Source organism: Eimeria tenella, genomic scaffold (genome assembly GCF_000499545.2).
Source record: "Eimeria tenella Houghton genomic scaffold, Eth_scaff1, whole genome shotgun sequence".
NCBI classification, from domain to species: domain Eukaryota; phylum Apicomplexa; class Conoidasida; order Eucoccidiorida; family Eimeriidae; genus Eimeria; species Eimeria tenella.
The window spans coordinates 245260-266931 of NW_013541457.1; the positions used below are offsets into that span (position 1 = coordinate 245260).

At 50.5% G+C, this 21672-nt stretch overlaps 4 protein-coding genes across 4 annotated transcripts; 3 read left to right on the top strand and 1 right to left on the bottom strand.

Annotated features, from left to right (window-relative positions):
• Positions 1-581: 581 nt before the first annotated feature.
• On the top strand, positions 582-1355 carry ETH_00004760 (DNA polymerase, related; the record flags this gene model as incomplete). Its single annotated transcript, XM_013372343.1, has 1 exon — positions 582-1355. One exon carries the CDS (start codon positions 582-584, stop codon positions 1353-1355), a length of 774 nt encoding a protein of 257 aa, XP_013227797.1.
• Positions 1356-1599: 244 nt separating this feature from the next.
• ETH_00004765 (DNA polymerase, related) lies at positions 1600-8355 on the top strand (the record flags this gene model as incomplete). Its single annotated transcript, XM_013372344.1, has 8 exons — positions 1600-5657; positions 6033-6503; positions 6620-6806; positions 6982-7140; positions 7285-7396; positions 7606-7697; positions 7920-7995; positions 8267-8355. The coding sequence occupies 8 exons, from the start codon at positions 1600-1602 to the stop codon at positions 8353-8355; spliced, it is 5244 nt and encodes a 1747-aa protein (XP_013227798.1).
• A 341-nt stretch (positions 8356-8696) lies between these two features.
• Positions 8697-12420, top strand: ETH_00004770 (DNA polymerase zeta catalytic subunit, putative; the record flags this gene model as incomplete). The annotated part of the gene is made up of 8 exons (XM_013372345.1): positions 8697-8785; positions 8967-9117; positions 9463-9552; positions 9703-9810; positions 10105-10183; positions 10628-11737; positions 12120-12249; positions 12417-12420. The coding sequence occupies 8 exons, from the start codon at positions 8697-8699 to the stop codon at positions 12418-12420; spliced, it is 1761 nt and encodes a 586-aa protein (XP_013227799.1).
• Positions 12421-17823: 5403 nt separating this feature from the next.
• Positions 17824-20229, bottom strand: ETH_00004775 (uncharacterized protein; the record flags this gene model as incomplete). The annotated part of the gene is made up of 5 exons (XM_013372346.1): positions 17824-18254; positions 18443-18686; positions 18957-19220; positions 19394-19894; positions 20101-20229. The coding sequence occupies 5 exons, from the start codon at positions 20227-20229 to the stop codon at positions 17824-17826; spliced, it is 1569 nt and encodes a 522-aa protein (XP_013227800.1).
• Between the last annotated feature and the right edge of the window lie 1443 nt (positions 20230-21672).

The window sequence follows — 21672 nt, forward strand, 5'->3', positions numbered from 1 at the left end:
TAATGGCTCATTTTCAGTATTCTTCTTTTATTGGCTCCTCTGAAATGCGAATATAATACATAATTGGGAACTGCCGGTCACCAAATGCTTTGAACGCACAGACAGTACTGTGGTGTCTGAGAGCCTTCATTCGCCAGGACCCAGTTGACGACCAGGTAAAGCATCAACATGCGCGGGATCTCAGCAGCGTCTGTCAGGTCCTCAGGAGATGCAAAACCTTAACGAGCAGCAGAACTGGTCAATTTCATGGCAAGCCCTTGAAGACATTTCAAATTAAAGCTTAAACTAAATCTGGAAATGCTGCAGTTAGTCGTGATCTATGCCTAGGAATATACTGTCTTTTCCAGGAGCCCCTTTAGGGTGACTCGAACGCCCACTGGAACTAGTGGTCCAATGGCAAGTAAACCCCACACTTCAATTAGGCTGTCGCTGCCGGGTAAATGGCCGGTCGAGGGACTCCCCAGAGGCAAGCATTGTTCTAACATTTCTCGGGTTGTTTTAGTTCAGAAGCGCGTGCGAGCGCTCCTGCCCTTTTGCTTCACCCATTCGAATGTGTTAGATCGACCTTTTCGTCAGAAAAAATGGATGCGCGTTCTGACCTCCGCGAGGCGCGAACACCTCCGGGGGCCTATCCTGTAGGACGCGCCCAGCTGTTAAGAGCTTCCTGGCCTCGAGGAGAGCTGCCGGGCATGGCTGTGACAGCGGCAGTGATAGAAGTTGCTTTGGACCCCCCCATCAGGGGGATGGATCCTCTGGTGTCTGAAGTGTGCGGAAGGCCCTTGAGTAGGGTACCGGTAATCAGAATATACGGGCCCTGGGGCCCCGGAGGACCCCACTGCTGCCTGAACTTGCACGGCCTCTTTCCGTACTTCTATGTTCCAGTACCTCCAGAGGCTTATGGAAATGGCGCCCCTTCCTTTCTACGCGCCTTCGCCCGTCGTCTGGTGCTGCAAGCAGACCGGCTCATGGCATCCACGGCTCGTAGTTCTAGGGGTTCACGCCTTGTCAGGGGAGGTGGCTGTGGACAATCTTACGTGGGGGACGGACTTGGGCCTGGTGGGAGGACAAATCTGAGCGGGGAGCCTCCACCGCTTGTGCACAAAATAGAGGTAGTGAAGCGACTACCGTTCTACGGATACCACAGGGAATTTCATGCTTTTTTAAAGATATCGTTAACGATCCCGAGTATGGTGGGACCCCTTGCTGGACTGTTGCTGCAGGGAATAGTTACAGGATCCCCTCTGCAACCGTTTGAAGTGCACTTGAATTTCCAGGCGAGTTCACTTATCTGCATTCATCCTTATGCTCCGTGCATGCCTCTGACAGAAAATGAGAGACAGGAAGGGACTGAATAAGACGCAGTTAGGTTACAAAGAGAGCTTCTGCTCCACATCTGCTTGTGTTGCTGCTGCTGTGCCCGAGTCGTCGTACCATCTGTTACATGTTCACGCAAGACCGAATGTACCTTGATGCCTTTTGTTTGGACAGCTGAAGCAAAGAGAGTACACTGCCAGAGAGTAACATTCACTCTTTGCTGTTCTCCATCGCTTTTTCGCTTCTGTACAGACCCAGGTTTTGGCAGATCTCCATTTAAGAGGGATGTCTCCTGTCTTCGTCTGGAAGCCCTTGTACAGGGCTCCTGTACCTCTGCATCCGTTAGATGCAGCAGGAATTAAGGTGCATTCTCAGGGTAACCCACAATTTGGCCCTCTGAGGGCCCCTTCCCTCGGCCCACACCATATTCTGTCAGGTGTAACCAAAGAGATACAGCAAGATGAGGCTCCAAATATCTGTCGGAACGTTTGTGGTGGACTTGTATCCCGAGAGCTGGAAATGCTGGGCATAGGAGCCCCAAAGACCCTAGATGCTTTGGGGTGGGGTAAACTATTGCACCAAATGCAGCAGTTGGAGCTCACAAATACGGCGAAACCAACAGCAGCAACGTCGGGATCCTCGGACACAGATGGTGCTATCGATTGCAGCAGCAAAAGCAGTGGCTGCGGCGATAATACCAGAAATTTTGATTCAATTTCAGGCTTGTGCGAGCTTCTAATGAAGGCGATCCCACCGAAAGGCCCTCAGGGCCTTGGATTTCTTAAGGCACCCCGACGCAGCAAGTGCATGATAGAAGCGGACGCAAGGGCAGAACAGATCCTGAACCCTATTGTAGCTGCTGAAAGAGCAGACGCAGAAGCAACGGCAGCACCCAAGCATGAGCAGCACCAGACGCACGGGGAACTTCCCTGCATGCAGCAAAAACTGCAGCGGCAACATTCACAAGCGAGCGCATTCAGTGTTAACGACATTATCGAAGGCAGCAACAGTACCAGACACAGCAGCAACGCCTTCGCTGCTCGGCTGCTAGGCAGCGTTGCGGACTACTGGAGAGAGGAAGCAATACGGGCATCAGCATTGGGATTGCCGCCCCCGTCAGCATCTGATTGGGGACCCCATGCAGGCGGTCGAGACCCTGAGGGGGCGATTGCTCCAGAGACGTTGAGGATGGCGCTTCGCGACATTATGCAGCGCATCAACACGTGGAGGCAGCAGCAGCAACAACAGCAGCCGCTGCAGCGATTTCCAGTCCAGATGAATTTTGGTAAAAGTGATATGCCACAACCAAAGCACCAGCAGCAGTTGCAGCGGCAGCCCGCCACACCTATTGTTGGGTGTTGTTTGTCTCAGAACTGGGAGACCTCCCAGGTCTTGGATGCTTCTAACCCGGACATGCAGGGTGACGAATCTGCTTCGATGGAATATGCAGCGGAAGGGCCTCCTGTTGGAGAAAGTTGTGTGCAATCTTGGGGAACTAGGGAGCGATGTATATCAGGGCTCTCACAGAGACAGCACGAGTCTCTTCGAGGGCTCTGCAGTAGCCAGATTTCCACGAATGTTCCACAGTATCTTATTGAGGGCCTGCCTCCTTCCCAGAAAGCCTCTGTTGGTCTGCAACCCGCATCAGAGGCGATTCTTCCTACTAGTGAAAGCTTCCTGGATATTGCAGTGAGCGAGAGCGACGAAACTGAGTGCAGCAGCAGCAGCAATGACGCCAAAGGTAGCAGCAGCTGCAGTGTGTTGTTAATGCGCTTCGCCCATTTTTGTTTTCAGAACATTGGAGACGAAGCGTTCGCTGCATTGTTAGCCTCTCAGGGGTCCGTTGGCCCACATGCAGACGCAGAATCTCTTGGGGGCGCCTTCGATGAGCAGCCGGGCTCCAGAAGGGTCCGTGATCCAGTTGCGGAAGAGGATCGTGCATTCTCTGGGGGCAGCAATGCGGACTGCAGTAGTCTCAGCGACAATGACTCTCGAAGGCGAATGAAAAACTCGCAGGATGCATCTCCGTCGCCACGCAGGAGACGAGAGACGTCTCCCAGAATGTGTGCAGACAACAGATCTGGGCAGTGGACAAGCAGAAGCGGCAAACGAAACGAATGCTCTAGCTGTGAGCTGTCTAGCGAACGCAAACGCTGCTCTTCGGACTTTGAGGATTCACTGCAAGCATGCGAGGCACGGAAGGTCCCAGCTGAGGGAGTTGGCAGGCCGCATCGTTCCTGCAGCAGCAGCTGCATATCTGCAGCGGCCGCTGTTGCTACCTCTTCAGCAGCTCGAAGCAGCCATTTGGGTAGAAGTCTTTGGGCCCGTCATGCACAATATGCCTCTGCTGGACACAGTGCAGGGTCAAAAGCAACGGCAACGGCAGCACAAGCACAGGTGGCAGCTTCCCCAGTGCCATCAACGACGTTTGTGACTCGTGTATCAGCGGTGGCAGCTGATGGGTCTGAGCCCACAAGCAGCAGCTCATCGTACACTCCAACAGTGAAGCTGGGGCCTCGGTCGTCTTGTGAGGACCTGTCTCCGACACAGCCTATGAAAAGCGCACCAAGGTTCCAAGGAAATTCCCTGCAGGCAGCTCGAGCAACAGTGGCTGCAGCAAGAACGGGAAAAAGTGGCGCTGCAAGAGACGTTCAGAAGAAAGACGACGGACCCTCCAGAAAGAATGACGACCACAGCAGCAACAGTAGCAGTAACAGCGACCAGTACGGACCATCAAAAATTCGTTCACCAGTGGGGGACAGGAAGGATAATGCTGCTTCCGAATCGAATGATCCTATAATCACAATCTCTCCAACTCCAGATGCAGGAACCGAACGGCCGGGCTCTGAGGTCACAGCACTAGAAGCAGCAGATCAGGAGGAAGAAATATACCCGTTCTACAGTAACCCGCGCGACGTACCTTCAGCAATTAATCCACTGAAAGCGACGCCAGGAGGCCGGCTACAGCAACAGCAGGGTGGCTTGACTGCGCCAATGTGCGCATGCGTTGAAATAGCGAAAACGATTACGACGAACGCAACTACAACAGATGGAGAGTCATTGGTCTTTGAAAGGGCGGAATACCAAACTGAGCTCTTGCGCTTTCTTCACCAGCAACAGCGACTGCAGAAGCCTCGTCGGTATGAGCTGCAGAAGCGACGTCAGCAGCAGAGCAACAGGTGCTGTTTCGTTTACTTCAGGCCACCTCCAGATGTAGCCCAGGTGTACGCGAGCTGTCCTCTAAGGGTCAGGCGCAAATGGCAGAGGACTGTACAAAAGCGACTGCAGCAGCAACTGTTGCAGCAGCAGCTGCTGCAACAGCATCAGCAACAGAGCAGTAGTGCCCAGACGAAACACGGAGCCGCTTTACATCACGTGAACGAAAAGTGCTGTGATGGCAAACAACTATTAGAACTGCAGCAGCAGCAGCAGCAATCGAGGGAGACGATAGAGCTGCTTCCAATACGCCAGCAGCCCAAAGATCCCAAACCTTCAGACGCAGGGAGCTCTTGTCAAGGAAAGTCTCGAAACAGCGGCAACAACAACAGTGACAGTGACCGAAACAGACCAAAGGCGCGGATGGCAACTCGGCTGGACAATCACGGCAGGATTGTGAGCTATGTAGCCCCACTACCGCAGCAGATGGACTCGTCTGCCGTTGCTATTACGTCTCAAAGCAGCGGCAGTAGCAGCCAGAACGAGCAATCCTCACAAGTAAGCGTGGCCTCTGAAGTGCTAAGGGCAAAGAAGGGCCTGAGTGAACAGCGAGCGGAAGGGCCAAGGGATGTCAGAAATGCCGGCAGGAGCGTCCAAGGGCATCAAGCAGCAAGCTATGGGTCGCTCATAGCTTTGGAGGTCATCACAGAGTGCCCTGTTGCAACAGCTACAGAGGCAGCTGCAGCAGCAGCAACGCCTAACCCGTCGACATGTTCAGTGCTGGCTGTCTGCTTTGTTTTAAGGGACGAAAGGTTGCAGCTTTCTGTTGCGAGATTACAGCAGCAGCAAAAAGAACTGTCCTACTCTGACGTCAACGGTGTTATCATATATGACCCCGTAGGCTCTACAGGAAGTTCTTGGCAACCACCTTTCTCCGTGGGGTTTTCACATAATCCTGGGGAAGACCTTGTATTGGGGTGTATTGACAGCTGCGTTGATAGGAGGTGGTGGCGATGCGTTGTGACGAGCGAGCGAGAGTTGCTATTGCAATTTTGCAGCGTAGTTGCTGCAGCTGACCCGTCCTTAATGCTGATGTGGGAAGAGGGAGGGAGAGGTCTGAAGTTTCTAGGAAGGCGGGCTGATGCACTCGGCATTGGCCAATTGTTTAGGACTAGATGCAGCCGACGGTGCGACAAGAACACGTCAATATGCTCAGAGAGGAGGCGATGGAATGCCTGCAGCAACAAGCAGTGACAATGAGACGTAGCACACCATAAACCGCCACCATCCTGACTTATTCACATGCAAGCACATGGACGGCTGGCAAAGCATTAAATGGCTCGCAAGACACGAACAGGCCTGCATAAGCCACAGACATAGACCCAACGAAACATGAACAACCATTAGAACCTTTCCCATAAGATGTATACGAAATCAGAGAAGCACAGAGCCGGAAGCCAGATGCTGAACGAGCCAGACACTCAAATAATGTGGTAACTTTACATTTGTGGAAGCAGTGTATATAAGCAACAAAGACAATACCTGTGTGATTTTTGGCTCAGGGCGGATGACGTGTCTTCTGTCTGCATGTTCGACCCGTTCTCCACTGCTGCTGCTAGTGGGTTCCAAGGGGCACACGCTGCTTTTGAAGCCCCAAGAGCAGCTGGATCCACCAGAGGCTCGAAGGAGACTGGCGCTGCTAAAAAGCCTGAGGTGCGTCGGAGGCGGCGGTGGGTGCGAGGAGCTTCTGTTGTGCCTGGACGACTTGTGCTTGAAGGCTGGCGTCTAATGCAGAAAGAGATGAAGCTACAGCACTCCGACCTGAGCGGAGTTGCTGCAGATGTACTGGGCGTCATAGTGCCTTCTATTCCTCCGAGCGTCGTTGCCGCCACGTGGAAGCAGGCACAGCAGACAAGAAGACGCAATAAAATTCTGCAACTGCACCAGCAACATCAGCAGCAGTGTCAGCAGCGGCAGGACGAATTGTGGGCTCTGCAGTCGATTGCCGACCTGTTGGCTTATGTTATGAAGAGGTGACCTTAACAGGAGTCCCTGAGGTCCAAGAATTCCTGGCTGTATATTCAGTCCAGGGCAGGGCATTTGGCTTGAAGGGACCGTACTCACTTGTGTCCGCCTTTCCCGTTTTCAGGGTCTGTTTATGTGTTCGTCTCATGGACAGCTGCGAAGTTTTGCCGCGCACTTGCGAGCTTGCTAGACTGTATGGCTGTTGTCTGCACTCCGCGTTAACTCGAGGCAGCCAATTCAAGGTTGAAAACATTCTTTTAAGGGCAACTAAGAGAATGAACTGCGTCCTAGTATCTCCTTCCAAGCAGCAGGCACGCAAGAGTCACAAATACAGCCCCACATGACCTAGTTTCAGTATGGTCTCAGCTCTAGACAGTGAAGCCAGGGCCTTGTGAAGGAAACCTGATCAAGGTATTTACTTTTCTGACATATTACTTCTACAATGCTCACGTTAATTAGGACCTGGAGTTTACGCGTGCTCTGCAGGTAACGGAACAACCTGCTACTGTGGGGGTGCCGCTGGTCTTGGAACCGCTCTCAGGGTTTTACTTCTCGCCTGTTCTAGTCTTGGATTTTCTTTCGCTCTACCCATCCATTGTAATCGCCAACAACATCTGCTATTCCACTTGCCTAGGCTCCGTCGAGGTAAGCTTTGAGAACTTAAACACCAAAAGCTACATTTTGAGTCGTGGGACCTGGCGTTAAGCATTTATGTCGATTCAGATCCTGCCTCTTACACAACATAAGGTTTTCAGATCCAACGGGAGCTTTTTGAGAGGTTGACTTCAGGTGGACCCCCTGGAGTCCGAAATGAAGACTTTGGGTGTCCTAACAGTCCATACACCACCCCAAATCTTCGCACAAGTAATTCAGGCGCATGCAGAGGCCAATGCTGCTGGCCGTAAGCCACAAGGTGTAAAATCTGAAGGTTTAACCACGCGTGAATAAGGAAATAGTTTTCTCTTGGAGCCAACGGTTTCCCAGTGTTGCGTACACACCATCTTTCCAATGCTAAGGCAGCTGACACAATTAGTTTCTTGTGCATGCTTTTTTCTCCACCCTTATCAGTCGCTCTTCCAGGTTATTGCCTGCGTAATTGTGAATACGCAGCCTTTTCTTGGCCTAGCTCGGGAACCCCTGAAGAAGAACCAATGCGGGTGCTGCCTGGAGGGAGTATCTTCGTATCACGTCGAGTTCGCCAGGTGAGGCGCATTTAGCTCTTCCTGGTTGCGTTTTCCTCTCGGCAAGTAACCTTGGTGTTAGGAGACTACGCCGAGACATAACTGTTTTATTAAGGTTTAGCTATAGTAGGGCTGACTCCAGGTAATGTTTGCAGGATGCCATGCGGCGGTTGGTCCACAAGGTCGTTTGAGCTTTTCATATTTTAAATTGTTCATGGCTTCCTTTGTGTTTGTGCAAAATAGGGCATATTGCCGGCCCTATTAAACGATATCCTACAGACACGTCTAATGGTCAAGCAAGCAGCGAAACGTTACCAAGGTAACAAGCATGCACACTTTGCGATGTGCGTACACTTCGCCTGTCGTAAGATGGTGTGTTTTAAAGGGAAGGGCACTTTTATGAATATGCTCCGTTCCTCATGATCCACACACCGTTGGAGGTGCACAGCCCTTTTACGTTTTATGAAGTTAAGATGCATTTAAGGGTAGGACGCACGAAGAAACTGCTCATATAGCGCTTTCGCCCTCTAGAAAGCTTCGAGAGCATCGAGAGGGATGCTATGCTTGTGGGAAGAACTGTATACACTCAGGTGAAGGCTATGCTGATCAGGCGCTCTTGAGAAAACTTGACTACCGTCAGTTTGGCCTCAAGATGATAGCCAACGTTACTTACGGGTAACAGTAGCTTCAGTAGCTTATTTTGCCGATACAGCTTGCACTAAGTGTGATTGTGAACCAAAACATGCACCACACGCACACGAATCTGGCATGGATATGTATGCACCGTTGCAGCGCAATTTAAAGCCTATGAATGCATGCACCGTTGCAGCGCAATTTAAAGCCTATGAATGCGTGCATTCACACACACACACACACACACACACACACACACACACACGGCTTACTCATTTCCTGAATTTAGTTCCACAGAGGCTGGCTTCACAATCCACCTGTTCAGTGTTTGACATTGACTGTCCTGCTGGCCTGTACAGCTACACTAACGCAAACGTCAGCGGCAGAATGCCTTGCGCAGACGTCGCTGACGCGATTGTTGAAACGGCACGCGCCACTTTGATTCGCGCAATGCAGCTCATAGAGCAAACCCAGAAGTAAGGAAACTTCAAGAAAACGCACGCGGAGGTCAAGAACGAACGAAGCATGCGCTTGGGCAGCCTGTGTGGCTTGATTAGCAGTATTGCCCTTCCCTTGCGAGAAGATGACTAGTATTCTATGTTTTGCGGTGAGCACATAGTAGCCCGCGCGTCTTTCTCCAACTGTGCTTTGGTACAGGTGGAAAGCCCGCGTACTGTATGGGGACACGGACTCGATATTTGTTTTATTAAAGGGAAGATCTCTCGAGGCTGCATTTGCTATTGGCAAGGAGATTGCCGACGCCGTCACGAGGAGCAATCCAGCACCAATTACGTTGCAGCTTGAAAAGGTATTCCCTCTAGGGATGCAAACCCAACGTCAGCTGCAGCAATTTGTGATCTGATCTTCAGACTATAAGCGGGATTATGGTTGCATCTTTGCTATGGCGGTTTCTTTTTCACTGGGATCTGTAAGAACGTGTTTGTTTAGAGTTGCAAAACTCAAAGAGCGGCACTTACGTGCATGTGACTCGGCGCATCACCTTACTGAAATGGGCGCGCCGGTGAATGCGTACATGGATTCGTTTGGGCGTTTTATCAGAACACAAGGAGTGACTTTAGTTAAAAAGGGATCTGCAAAGACCTTTTTCGTTGGATAGTTTACACCTCTGTGATCCTGCGCATGGAGAGCTCAGGTGTTTTTGCCATGCTGTTTGGTCACGAAGAAAAGGTATGTCGGGAATGCCTATCTGTCACCTTCTGGACCGCCTACGTTTGATGCAAAAGTAAATTTTCTGACATAGAAACCCCGTTTTGCATTTTCTCCTGCCTGCACCTGCTTTATGTTAGCTGCCCTACTTCCTTCTCTTTCAGGCAGTTAGCTAGCTTGATTCGAGCTGTGATCATTAACTTCTCGTCCGCAATGTGGTATGCAGGGCGTGGAGACCATCCGCAGAGATCAGTGTCCCCTTACATCGGCCCTTCTGGAGAACAGTTTGCGCACTTTCTTTTTAACCCGAGATCTTTCTAAGGTCAAACAACTGGTGCGTCCGGTTGCTCTATTTCAGCAGTCCAGGCACATAAAGACCTGTACGTTCTACAACAACAGGTAGAACAGTGATAGAAAATTATAAATTACATCACGATAGAAAATCATAAATTATATCATTGACAATCTGTATTTGCATGGGCAGAATAATTGGATGTTGTGCCCGGATGAGTTTAACCTCATTTATGCTGGCTTACAAATAGCTCCTTGTAGCTATCCTTGCATTGCAAGCAATTGAAGGTGTATAGACACGGCGTCAGTAGCGCGCGTGAATGTTGTCTTTCTCCAGCTTTGCAGGCAGTGGAGCAAGATATTACGAGGCCAAGTACCCATAAGCCACTTCATTTTCCACCGAAAGGCCAAACTCGGTAAGACAGCGCGGGAAATATTCTGATACACTTGCCCCCTGTATGGAATGGAATTAGCTTTCTATGTATTGTACTACTTGCTTGCATGCACAGTACATGTTTCGCAGTTAGGAATATACGCACAGTTTAGCTTTGCTGAGGATATTCAAGGCAGTCTGCCGTCGCACTGCCGATAAGCATTACACCCTTTTTGTTCTTATCACGGGGACGTCATTGGTGCATGTAGAGCCGTGCCTTTATTTTTTAGAATACTGGTGGAATTGAAAGAGGCTCGTGAACCCACATAAGCTCAACCTGCATTCGTACGTGCCGGCGGGCCTGCCTACGGTAGCACGTTTTGATGTTTCTCAAATGAACCTATGCACTCAATGTATGTACTCACACAAATGCAGCTTTCTTCCGTGCCGGAGCTAGCAAAAACACGCGTGCACATTTTTGTCACAGGAACATATCGCGCCGAGACGGGAAACGCCCCTGCAGGGACACTTCCTCCCCAAGCCAAAGTGCTGTATGAAAGGCTGCATCAGCAGGGCAGCACAGGAGGGTGTGCCACCGAAACTTATGGCATGCGGGTTCCCTTTGTGTTCTCCCAAGTAGCAGGAGACACAGATGTGCCTCTCGGTGCCTCTGGGGCGGCGCACAAAGGAGTGTCGTCGCGGCTTGTGGATTGCGCTACAGCTCCTGAAAATGTTTGGGGTGGTCGGAGGGATTACAAAGCGGTGCAAGCGCTGCTGAGGGGACGGGTGCAACCCTCTATAAAGCCTCTCTCGCTGTTGCTGCAGCCAGAAGAGGATCTGCATGAACAGCATGAGGAGCAGCAGCAGCAGCATCCAGTCTCATACCTGCATTACCGTTACTATATCACGAAGCAAATTATACCCGCAATTGATAGGCTTTTTTCTCTTTTGCCCCCCCCAGCGTCAGTAGACCTGCTGCAATGGTTTAGGGACATGTCGAAGCCAGCACAGCGGCTCGCCGCGTTAAGTATTTGCCGAGCAGCCGCTCTACCACAGCAGCAACAGCAGCGACACCAGCAGCAATCGTTGTTGCAGCAACTTGGTATACGGTCACTAACAGCAGGTGGCTCAACAAGGGAGAGGTTGGTGTTGCAGCGCTTCTTTGCAGGAGCTTCTTGTTTGTTTTGTGGCAGCAGATGCAGGCTGCTTGGGCCTACTTGCTTGTCCCCAACATACAAAGACATCGTTAGTCCTGTAGAAAATAAGCGAAGGAAAGTCGGGCGGTCCTTTGCGGAAATCGAGGAGGTATCTACCCGAAGTAACCTTATTCGGCAGCTGCTGCAAAAGGGTTTCAGCAGCAGCAGTAGTAGCGACGACGCAGAACAAGATGAGCCTGATCATCACAAGCTGCCGAAAATTAGCGAGGGGAGAAGAAAGACGACAGACTTAACCAAGAGAGAAGTGGTCTTAGTGCCTCCCCCTGTCTGCAAAGATTGCAGCAGCAGCCCGGGTCTCGTTTGCATGCGGCTTTACCAGAAGCTTAACAGAGTTGAACGGAGACTTGCAGCAGCAGCAGATGTATGCAGACACTGCGCCGGTGAGCATTACAAAATTGTATTCAGTTCGATATGTACAAAGCGAGTTTCGGTATGTACAAAGCGAGTCCATGTTTGGATTCGGGTAATAGATTTCGGCGTTAGGTTTCAAGTAGTTCGAAGTAGGTGAATATGCTGGATATGTACTTTTGGGGCCGTAGCAGGGCTGGGAAAGTACAGGCTACGTGTAGAAGATGCTTTCTGTGAATTCAGGTGCGCCACAGATGTGAAACACGTGGTAGCTCGTCCGTAGAAATAGTCTATCTGTGTTTTTTGCAAGAATTGTCCCCTTCACATGTAGGTTCTCTACGTAAAAGCAAGCGAAACGACGCATTTTGCCGTTCGTTACCGTGTACAGAATTGCTCGCGGTGGATCTCCTGCAGGCTCCCGGCTGTGCGCAGAGGGCTGTTTGCATGCCTGGCACTGCGACGTCTACTACAGGAGGAATGCGGAAGCTGAAAAGTTGAAGGTTCTACAGCACCAAATGAAAAACTTGGGGATCTTTGCTGACAGGTGGGGGTAGACGAACCCACAGCTGCTCGTAGATTTGCATGGAAGGGGTTTGAGGCCGGACGTTGAGCTCTTCAGCTTTGAAGCAGGCATTTTCGACTCTTGAGAAATTTCCGTTCTAAATTTCATTCACACTACGTAACTCATTTGGTGGGTCTGCTGCGTTTCAGGTAGTAGAGGTCACCCAGCTTTTCGGTGGCTTCGAGCATGTGAAGATGGGTGGTGGGAAGGGGTGAACGCGGCGCGTTGTACTGTTGATGTACAGTTAACAAGTTTTGTTAATGAATTATGCATAGAACTCAAGTTTAAATTTTTCTTTATTTGTTTTCAACAGTTTCGAAGCAGTGTGAATACTCCGCGTCAATCGCTTCGTGCTCGTAATGTTGTGCAGCCGAGTCACACAGCGCACCGCGTGAGGTTTAGCTCAGGAACAGAGAAGGCAGCATTACGATAAAAACAGGCTTTCCAAACAAGTCGCAACACTAAACTCTTCTCAATTCCCCATTTACAAGCAAATTTTGCTCGTTTTGACGTCATCAACAGAGAATGGGCCGGATTAAACGGCAGATCTCACCAAGCAGCTACTGGGGCCACGTAGGAGGGGTGCAAGCAGAAGCGGTCTGGCCATTCGCTGTCGCTTCCTTCCTAGTTCTTGTTTATCCCATGAATTACGCCTATCGTATTGAGACCTAGGCCAAACAGCTTTTAAAGGCAAATGATAGTAGCCTTTTCGCTGGACATTCGTGTATCGGCGAAGGTATCACTCAGCGGGTCGGCCGCCAGGTGTGAGGGAGGCGATGCCGTTGCCCTTCTAGCCCGTCAGACTTAATATTCAACGCTTATCTGGTAGCTGTTGGGACATCTCGCTAGATCTCTACCCAGAGCATGACGTCGCTGTGCGTTATCCTATTGTGTAGTTAGGAATGACAGCGACAAACAAGGCACCTAGTAGCACGAACTACACTGTGATCTGCAAAAAGCACCGAAAGATATCGAACAGCTGAGTTCACTAGGGCAGTAGTCATAAGCTTTGTTTGTTAGGACGTAAACTCAAGATTTTGAGGTAGAGAATCTGGAGGGTTCGTAATGCTCCAATCCGTCAAGGTGCCCTCACGGGCTCCTCCACCTAGTTATCTGGAGTCCGGAGCTTCCACCTCCGAGTTTACGTCCTTTGAAACGGGTAGGAAGGAAACGCACATAAATGCAAATGTAGCGGACATCCTGGAAAACTCTTGCCAAGTGGCAGGTGCCCCGACAAGTTTTGGAGGCCACGCTCGTCCTCGAAATGAGGTTCTAGGCTTTTTGGAGAGTTTGCTTGTCGGAGGGCTACTTGTCACAGTAGAGTTGCACCCAGGAACCATGGAAAGACCGTCACTTGGCCTTGAACCGAGGAAGGCCGTGTTGTACCTCCCACTAGTCAGAAGGAGCCACAGGCGCCCTAGGCTTCATGTGCGCATGCACACCAATGCGGAACCTGAGGGTCACCAGCTGCAAGTCTGCCTATCGGCCTCAACAGTTTGCTTCTTCACGAAGTGGGGAACGACGAACTGCTGGAGCGTGTCAGAGGGAGCCACTAGCGGCTGCAAGCTGGCAAAGGCGCTGCTCCAAGAATGTGCAGCATCTTCAGTTGTTGCTAGCCCTAGCCAGGAAAAAACGCCTCTAAGTGAAACAGGCTGCACCGTTAGGCTGATATCATGCTGCGGGACCCTCATCTGCTTTCCCGCTGGACCCCACGCCCCTCTAGAAAACCAAATCGCGCACGACGTTCTGCGTATCTTTGGGGCGTTTGATTTCGATACAAGTTAGTTTCTTGTGGCGCACCGTGTATATCTCATCTCGTTTCTCTGTCTCGTAAAGGCCCATGAAGATCGTCGAAGGGGTATCCAGGGGCTGTCTAACGTACCAGAGACGCTCCTGGATATGAGCCGTCACTAGCGCTTTCATGGGCATAAAAAATGCAGTTTCTCTTTGCTCTGAACTGGAATGACACTAAACACACAGAGAGAGAAAAAGCCGCACCGAAGCTCTTAGCTTACCCCCGAGCACTGCGGATGCTGGGGCAGTTGTGTCTCCGCTGTTGGTAGGCCGGCTCTACGACTGTCTCTGCACTGCGGTGAAGGAGTCACGCTACAACAGTCAATTTGCAGATTTCCTGGAAACTCTGCCTCTCTTTGCCTTAAGCCAGAGTTGGTGGGTTCTGAAACACGCATACATGAGGTGACCCTGAAAAAGAGGCTCGCATTGTGCTGAAATCTTAACTAGTTTCATGGGTCCTGGTCACTCTTGAATAGCGTGGCAGAGCCGTCTTAGTTGAGCTATTAGATCTGAAGTGCTTTCTGCAGCTTCTCTCACGAAGTGAAATCTGCGCCTCTCATGCAAGAAGCAACAGCTGCAGAACCCAAGAAGGAATCACACAGAAGTAATAGATCTGCAGAGGGCGAAGCGCGTCAAGAGGACTTTTGCTGTCACTGGCGCTGTTGGGGATATGTCGACCCAGCTCTACCATGGCCTACAGCGCTCGCCTGCAGCTGGATAGTACACATAGCGAACCACGTCCGTAGCCTCTAGTTTCCACACCGTCTTCAAACTCCAATGGCCCGACGAAATTTTCATGCGCCAATATTCTTCACCAACACGCTGACTGATTGCTCCAAAACACACCCAGAACTATATATTGGTGCTGTGCAGACTTTCTGTTTTCTAATGAGCATTGAAAACACTTTTTATTGCTGATGTGCCTTACAGGAGGATGGAGTCAAAGAAAGGCACGCCCTGATCTCCTCCTTCCGTCGGTTCTTGCTTCTCGCTAGAGATAAGGGTCCTGGGATCGGATGGGATATTGAGTGCTGCTCGCATACTGAGACAACTGTTCCCTCAGAAGCTACGATTGCCGTAAGCAGCAAACCAGCACGATCTCCATGAGGTTGATGGCATGACGTACTTGAAAACCACAAATTCTTTTCGGAGGCCTGCAGATATTGATGAAGGAGTTTCCTCCTCCGAAAGCAGCTCGCATGCCAGGAGCCAGCATTAGCAAGATGCTCAAACGCTTTGTCATTTACATTTTAGGTCGTGTCTGTCTGTGGAGACGCCTTCGAGCGCTTCCCGAAGTCGAGGCAGGACAACTCCCAAACCCAAAAAGACCCTTCTCTGCTTCGACTACATCCTAGCATGTAGGCATGAAGCTGCTGAAGGTAGGCACTACACTGCCTTGTGGATCTGTATAGCTTCCGAGTGCATGTGCTTAAGATGCGTTTTTTTCAGCGGAGAGGATCGGACAGTGTATGGGGAGTCCTACTGCGGCCAGGGAACCTATTTTAAGTAAGCTTATCTTCTGCCCTCCTAACAGGCCGTGATTCTTCGGTGGGCTTCTGACTCTTCTTATCTCATTGTGCGTCCTCTACAGAACGAAGTCCCTTAACCCCAATGCCGCACCCTTTGTTCCAAGGGCCTTGCCTACAGTCTCAAGGAGCTCCGCTCTGCTATCATTAACTGGTACTGGGCCGCACCCCCATGTCGAATCCACTGGAGAAGCGTCAGAAAAAGCAGCAGAAACAGCAACAAGAACAACAACGTCAAAAGATGGAAGCGCGGGAGCAGCGAGAGTAACTGCATCGGACGCCTCTACCTCTCGAGAGCCTCAACGTCATACAGTGGAGTCCCAGCGCAACCAAGACGAGAACTATCCGCATACTCTTCTCCCCTTCATGCGTCTAGACGAACACCAACACCGCAAAAATTCTTCATCGGCTGCCAGCCAAAGGGCTCCTCCGCGAGTGCAGACAGCGGGAATACTCTGGAAGTACCCGTCGACTCTACTAGAAAATGAACCCAGGTTTCAGCACACACTCATAAAAAGCAGGCCTCGATCCCATTCGGCCCCCTTAAATGCCGCTGCTGTAGCAATGAGATTAAAGGCGTCCTTGGGAAATTGCAGATACACGCCGGTTGCTTTGCTTGGTCTAAGGAGGCAAGCGCTTTTGCTAACATCGTCATTCGAGGACCTTCAATTCATGCTGCAGCAGCACCCAGCGCGGTGTGCAGATGAATTGTTGTCACCTGTACAATGCTCACCTCCCTCTGCCATTTCTGCTCCAAAAGGTGTGAAAGTAGTCGCCCACCTGCATTCAGTCTTCTCTTCAGCGCCAGCTCCCTGCGCCCCGAGGACCTCAGAGCCCGATGTTTCTAGCGTACCACCTCCCCCACCGCCGCTTCCTCCGCAAGAAGAAAGCCTTCAATATCGGCGAAGCCCTTGGGAGCATCTTCACAAGCACCAGCCGCCTGGCTGCCCTGGGACACGTGCGGCTCAATGGGAGGTTCGCGCCAGTGGTGGGCCTCTCTTGCCCCTGCCAAGATCCTCACCAGGGGGCCCACCTCTTCTTCCCACTCCAAGGGTCCCACCCCTTACACTTTCCTCATATCACCCAGTGGATAGGGGATGGTTGCCAAACAGTTACTGCATCTCCTCTGGGCCAGCAACAGGCGTAAAAGGAGCGGCACATCCTGGGGTTCCTTGGGTCATGGGGGGATTCTTTAAAGAACCAACTCCTATGATTCATCCTGTTATGCAGCAGGGGGAGCCTCAGGTTTCCCTACAAAGGCTGGTGCTGCAGCAACATGAGTTAATGAAGCACCAGCTGCTACAGCAACGTCAACAAGGTCTCCTCCAAGGGAGCTCACTGCCTGCTCCCTTGGAGAGCAAGAGTTATCCCACGGAGCAGCATGTTGAACGGGCACCTAGAGAATTCAAGTTTCCAAGGAAAAATTCTGGGCTTCCTAGACAGCGTCGAATCAAACAAAGCCCGCAGGAACTGCAGAAGACGCCCGATATTTTACGCACGACGGTGCACGGCAACCAAGGGATTGAGCCTCTGTCTCCTTGCCTTCCTCTATCGTACGAAGCAGCACTCCACAAACTCCTGGGGATGGTCAACTCATTGGTATTGGCTCGCTCATCTTGTAAAGAAGTGCAAGAGCAATAAAGCTGTATACCGCCTGCATGCCTGCTCATAAAGGCTGATTAGAAATCACGAACGAGAAGGCCTGCTTCGTGGACCTGCTGCTGCTGTTGCACTCTTAGTAAGCTGAGATTTTATTGTTGATTCGCATGAGCTGGCACTACCTTGCCAGCGATATCAAGCGCACCTCAACAAAACCAGAGAGGCTATTCGTTTTACCTGTAGCTACCAGGCGGTTGAAGGCTAACATGAGTCTCGCCAAGGTTATTCAAGCCTGTTAGCTACATGTATAGGTGGGTGACTTTAAAACTCTAGCGTAATTCGCTTGCAGTGGTTCATCCTGCGCATAGGCAACGGCTCCTCTTAAGTCCGCCAGTCAATCTCCGTGAAGTGCGTTACGTGCTAGATTTTACCTTGCATATATGCCCGTCAGCACGAAAACTTAGAACATACAATTCCAGTTCAGGATGCACCCTCGGAACCCAAAATAAAAGCAAAACAAATTCACATTTTGTGGGGTATTCCCTGAATTACTACTGGCTGAAGTAGAGCGAGTGCCAAAGCGCCTGAAACGCGTCTAGTGAGTCCCTTCGGATAACTAGTTTCCCTAGCGAAGAGCTCAGTGCCCATCTGCATCGTGTGCAGACGTCCTCAGAGGATGCGGGACAACGCCGTGAGAGTAACCATCCAGTCTCTCAGGGCCTACCATGTCTGGGTGAGGGTTGGTCTCGACGAAAGAAACTGGATCCTTCAGTATCTCTCTGTGGTCATAGCGTGCGTGCAACGTGTCAAATGTGTGGTAGACATTAGTCTTCACATGAGTGATGAATTGTTGGAAACTTCGAGCCCCCAGAGGAAGGACGACGGGCTCTCCATGATCATCGACTGCCAATTCCTCCTCATCCTGTTCTTCCTCCTCATGTTCTTCGTTAAATAGCTCGAAGTCATCAATATCTCCTTCGCTTTCAGTAGTTCCATCTTCAGGGGCATGGTAGACCTTTTGCAGTAGGAGAGCCTGCAGGTGCTCATCACCGCTGCGTTTCGGGTCAGCTGAGAGACAGAGGCACACAATACACTTTTGCACAGCATTTATAGTTTGCAAAGTCAGCATCATTATGACTGGCTTAGTCACCAAGAAACAGTACACATGCGGCATGGTGCCTGTGTTATTGTCTGTAGCCCATCAAGTATTCACACACTTTTCATGAGCGAATTCAGCAAGAACAGTCCAAGCTCACCTTCAACTTTGATTGTCCCATCTGGTCGGGAACCCCCACTAGCTGCGTCTCTAACGATCCAATGAACGCTCTTTGGTGCTCCATACTTTCTAAATGTGTGATCATTTGTTTTTCTAATGGGAAGAATGGCTCCGTGAGCAAGGAAGGCCAAGGGTCGAGGGTGCACGAGGTCTAAGTGTTCGTTGAATATCCACGTATGATGCATGTGATCGTAGTACAAGAATGTCGAAGACATTTGTCCCTCCTGATGCATATTAGTGCAGAAGGACGAAAAGCACACATTAAAGTGATGCATGCAACAATGAGATGAGTCTTAAATGAACGACAAATTGTGGGAAACAACCCAGCAGGTAAACACCTTGAAAGTCGCTGATAAGAAATTCAACCACTGATCACGCTATTTGTGTATATTTGTGTGTGCCTCTATGCCTCTATATCTGTTTCGTCCTGATTACAGGTCCGTATGTGCGTGTTTCTAATGGTGCTGCGCTACGTCATCCAAGCATCTGCTCACCTTTTGCCAAATAAGTCTGCCGTGGTTCAAGTGTGGCTTCGGCCTCCCGTCCTTGATCATATACATTTTGTAGGTGCCTGAAACACTCTGAAGCCTCTTACCACCGTTAACTGATAGGAAACGCGGTAAGTACACCTTCTTTGCGTGCACGCCGATGACGTGCGTGTCGTTGTGCTGCCCATCTACAAACGGCAAGCGGAAGAGAGGGGTCTTCAGCCCAGGAATACCATCGGATAGATGGAGGTCTTCGTGCGAAACTCCATCCTGCGCATGCCCAGGAAATTTTTTCCACGGGCACAGTAATGGGGCTTGCGAGGAGTGCCACTCATGATGCAATCAGTGGGCAACTTCAAAAAAAAAGTCAAACTGAAACACAAAATGGATTAAGCACTAGTGACAGATACCTTCTCAAATGAGCTGTTTTGCAGGTGGCCTACCCAGATGTCGATGTACTCCGGTTCGTCTGGATGTTGCTTCATATCATCAAGCCCATCATGGTGGACATATTCCGGATGAATATCCGCAAGGTAGTCATCTGCGTGCAACTCTTCTTCTTCCTCCTCCTCGGCATAATCATGGGTATCCTCCGCTTCGTGTTCACCCTCCAGCGACTCCCCGTAACTTTGTCCCCCCTCATGGCCCTCATGGACGACAGCATTCTGCTGTGCACTGTCTTCGGTCACATGGTGCTGCGGGAAGTGGTGTTTGCCAGGTGAGTGGTGAGGTTCCCCCAGTGAGTAGTGGGAATGGCCCAACACGTTAGGTCGGTGGAAAGCGAAGAGCGGATCTGAACCCCCGGTCCCTACAAATTTTTCCGCTGAAGAACTTGGTAGTAGGGGCTGCTGCGGAGTATTTGCCGAATGGTTGAAGGTTGAAGAAGACAAGCAAAAGAACATTATGAGCAACAGGGCCGCGAGCGCCATCCACATGCGGCTAGCCTGTTAAGACAAGTACACCACGTATGCACAGCAGTTTCTGTGTACAAAGGTAGCAAGCGTAGCAAGCAGGGTCATGCCTAATTCGGATCCACTGTTGGTCTAGGCCAGTCCCGAGACCACGAGGCCTTGGACCAAGAAGGATTTAGCATCAAGGCTGTAGGGCTTTGGAAGCCTTCTGCAGATCAAAATATGACTGTTGTGCTCACCTTCTTCAGATATTCTACGGGAGTCTTGCTCTTGTCTTCAGTATGAGCGTATGCCTTGCCAGTTGCAGTTTCAAGGTCAACGTCGGCGCAAGCCAGGGACGTGCGAGTCCTCATCACGGGCATCTCCATGGTGTCCACAAGGTTCAAAAATACCAAAATACACTTAGCAGAGATATCACCCTCACAGGACGCTGTGTTTGAGAGGAATTTTGTGCAGAAGCACCGTAGAAGAGTGGGCGCTGACGACCGGGCCTGCACAACGCAGGCAGTTCAACGCCTTCTGGCAACTTTTTATCCTTTCCAGAACAAAAAATCACTTTAAGTTGAGCAACAAAACATGCAGAATAAGTCATGTCTTTGATTTGTGGCGAAGGACACGACAAGCGAGCACAAGATCGCTACGAAACTCAGCGTCCCGCCACAGCGGCGGTGAGGACTCTCCAATGAAAGCTGGCTGGGGACACATACAGCTGTCGTCATCGAGGTGCTCCCCAGACTAAATATTGCGACACATACACATTTTATGTGAATATAGTAATCGGGTTTTTTGCAGCAGACAATTTGTACGTGCAGTTGCTCTTCCACTTCTGCTCGAGATTGCTGAGATTGATGCTTACTCAGCAGGCCGGGCGGCTCAGACTATTGTGTCTATTGCATGAGGACAACGCGCCTGCAGTTCAGCTGGCTCTCTCTGTTCTCTCACTTTGCTTAAGCAAAAACGGCCTTTGGGATTACTTATTATTAACTGCGTTTCGTGCATCCAGATAGCTGCCGGACAGCGATAGGACTGCACCTTGTACACATCTTGTCCAGGCAGACCAGTGTACTGTGTGCCTACTGAGCGGAGCCAAGTAGAGTGAGAAAAGCTTTGAAACAAAAGTCTCAATGCAATGAAAACTAACAGATACAAATTAGATATCATTCCATTCTTATATCCAGAGATGTTTACCTGTGACGCGTGCGCAGCTAGATGACCAACCTTCCTGGTGAACTCCATACACGTTGCCTATGCTGTTACCTGCCAAGCTCTTCACATTTAATTTTCTACCCATCCTATACCTCTCTTCACATCAACACGAGTTCAAGTAATTTGCAGTGCTCTCCCTCGGGCATTTTCCTCAAAGCGCTAGGATGGGGAGCACAGTCAGCCTGGTAATGCTATGCACTTCAGTGAAAAATAGTCTTTGTTTCCAAGTTGAACTTCTGCCAAAGAATGCAAAACTTTTAAGGAGCGTAGGCCAACCCGGAAGAGCCAAAAGGTCGGCATGAGGATTGCCGGTCACTTATATCATTCTACGTAGGAAAGCAGTCGACGATACTCATCTAGGAGCTCTTGACTCTCTAGGTTACTATATTCTATGTATTTAGGGGGTTTGGTAACGTTTAGCGGGGACAGAGTACAGCACCTAGCAAAGTCGGTGTGGGACAATAAGCATTTGCTACGCGCACCCACCATGTAAAATGAATGTATAGGTCTTGCGAAATCCATTGCATAGAGACACATGTGGTGGGATTTACGAACGCAATACCTACTCAGCGGTATTTGCCGTGGCTGAAGCCCTCGTTGCGCGA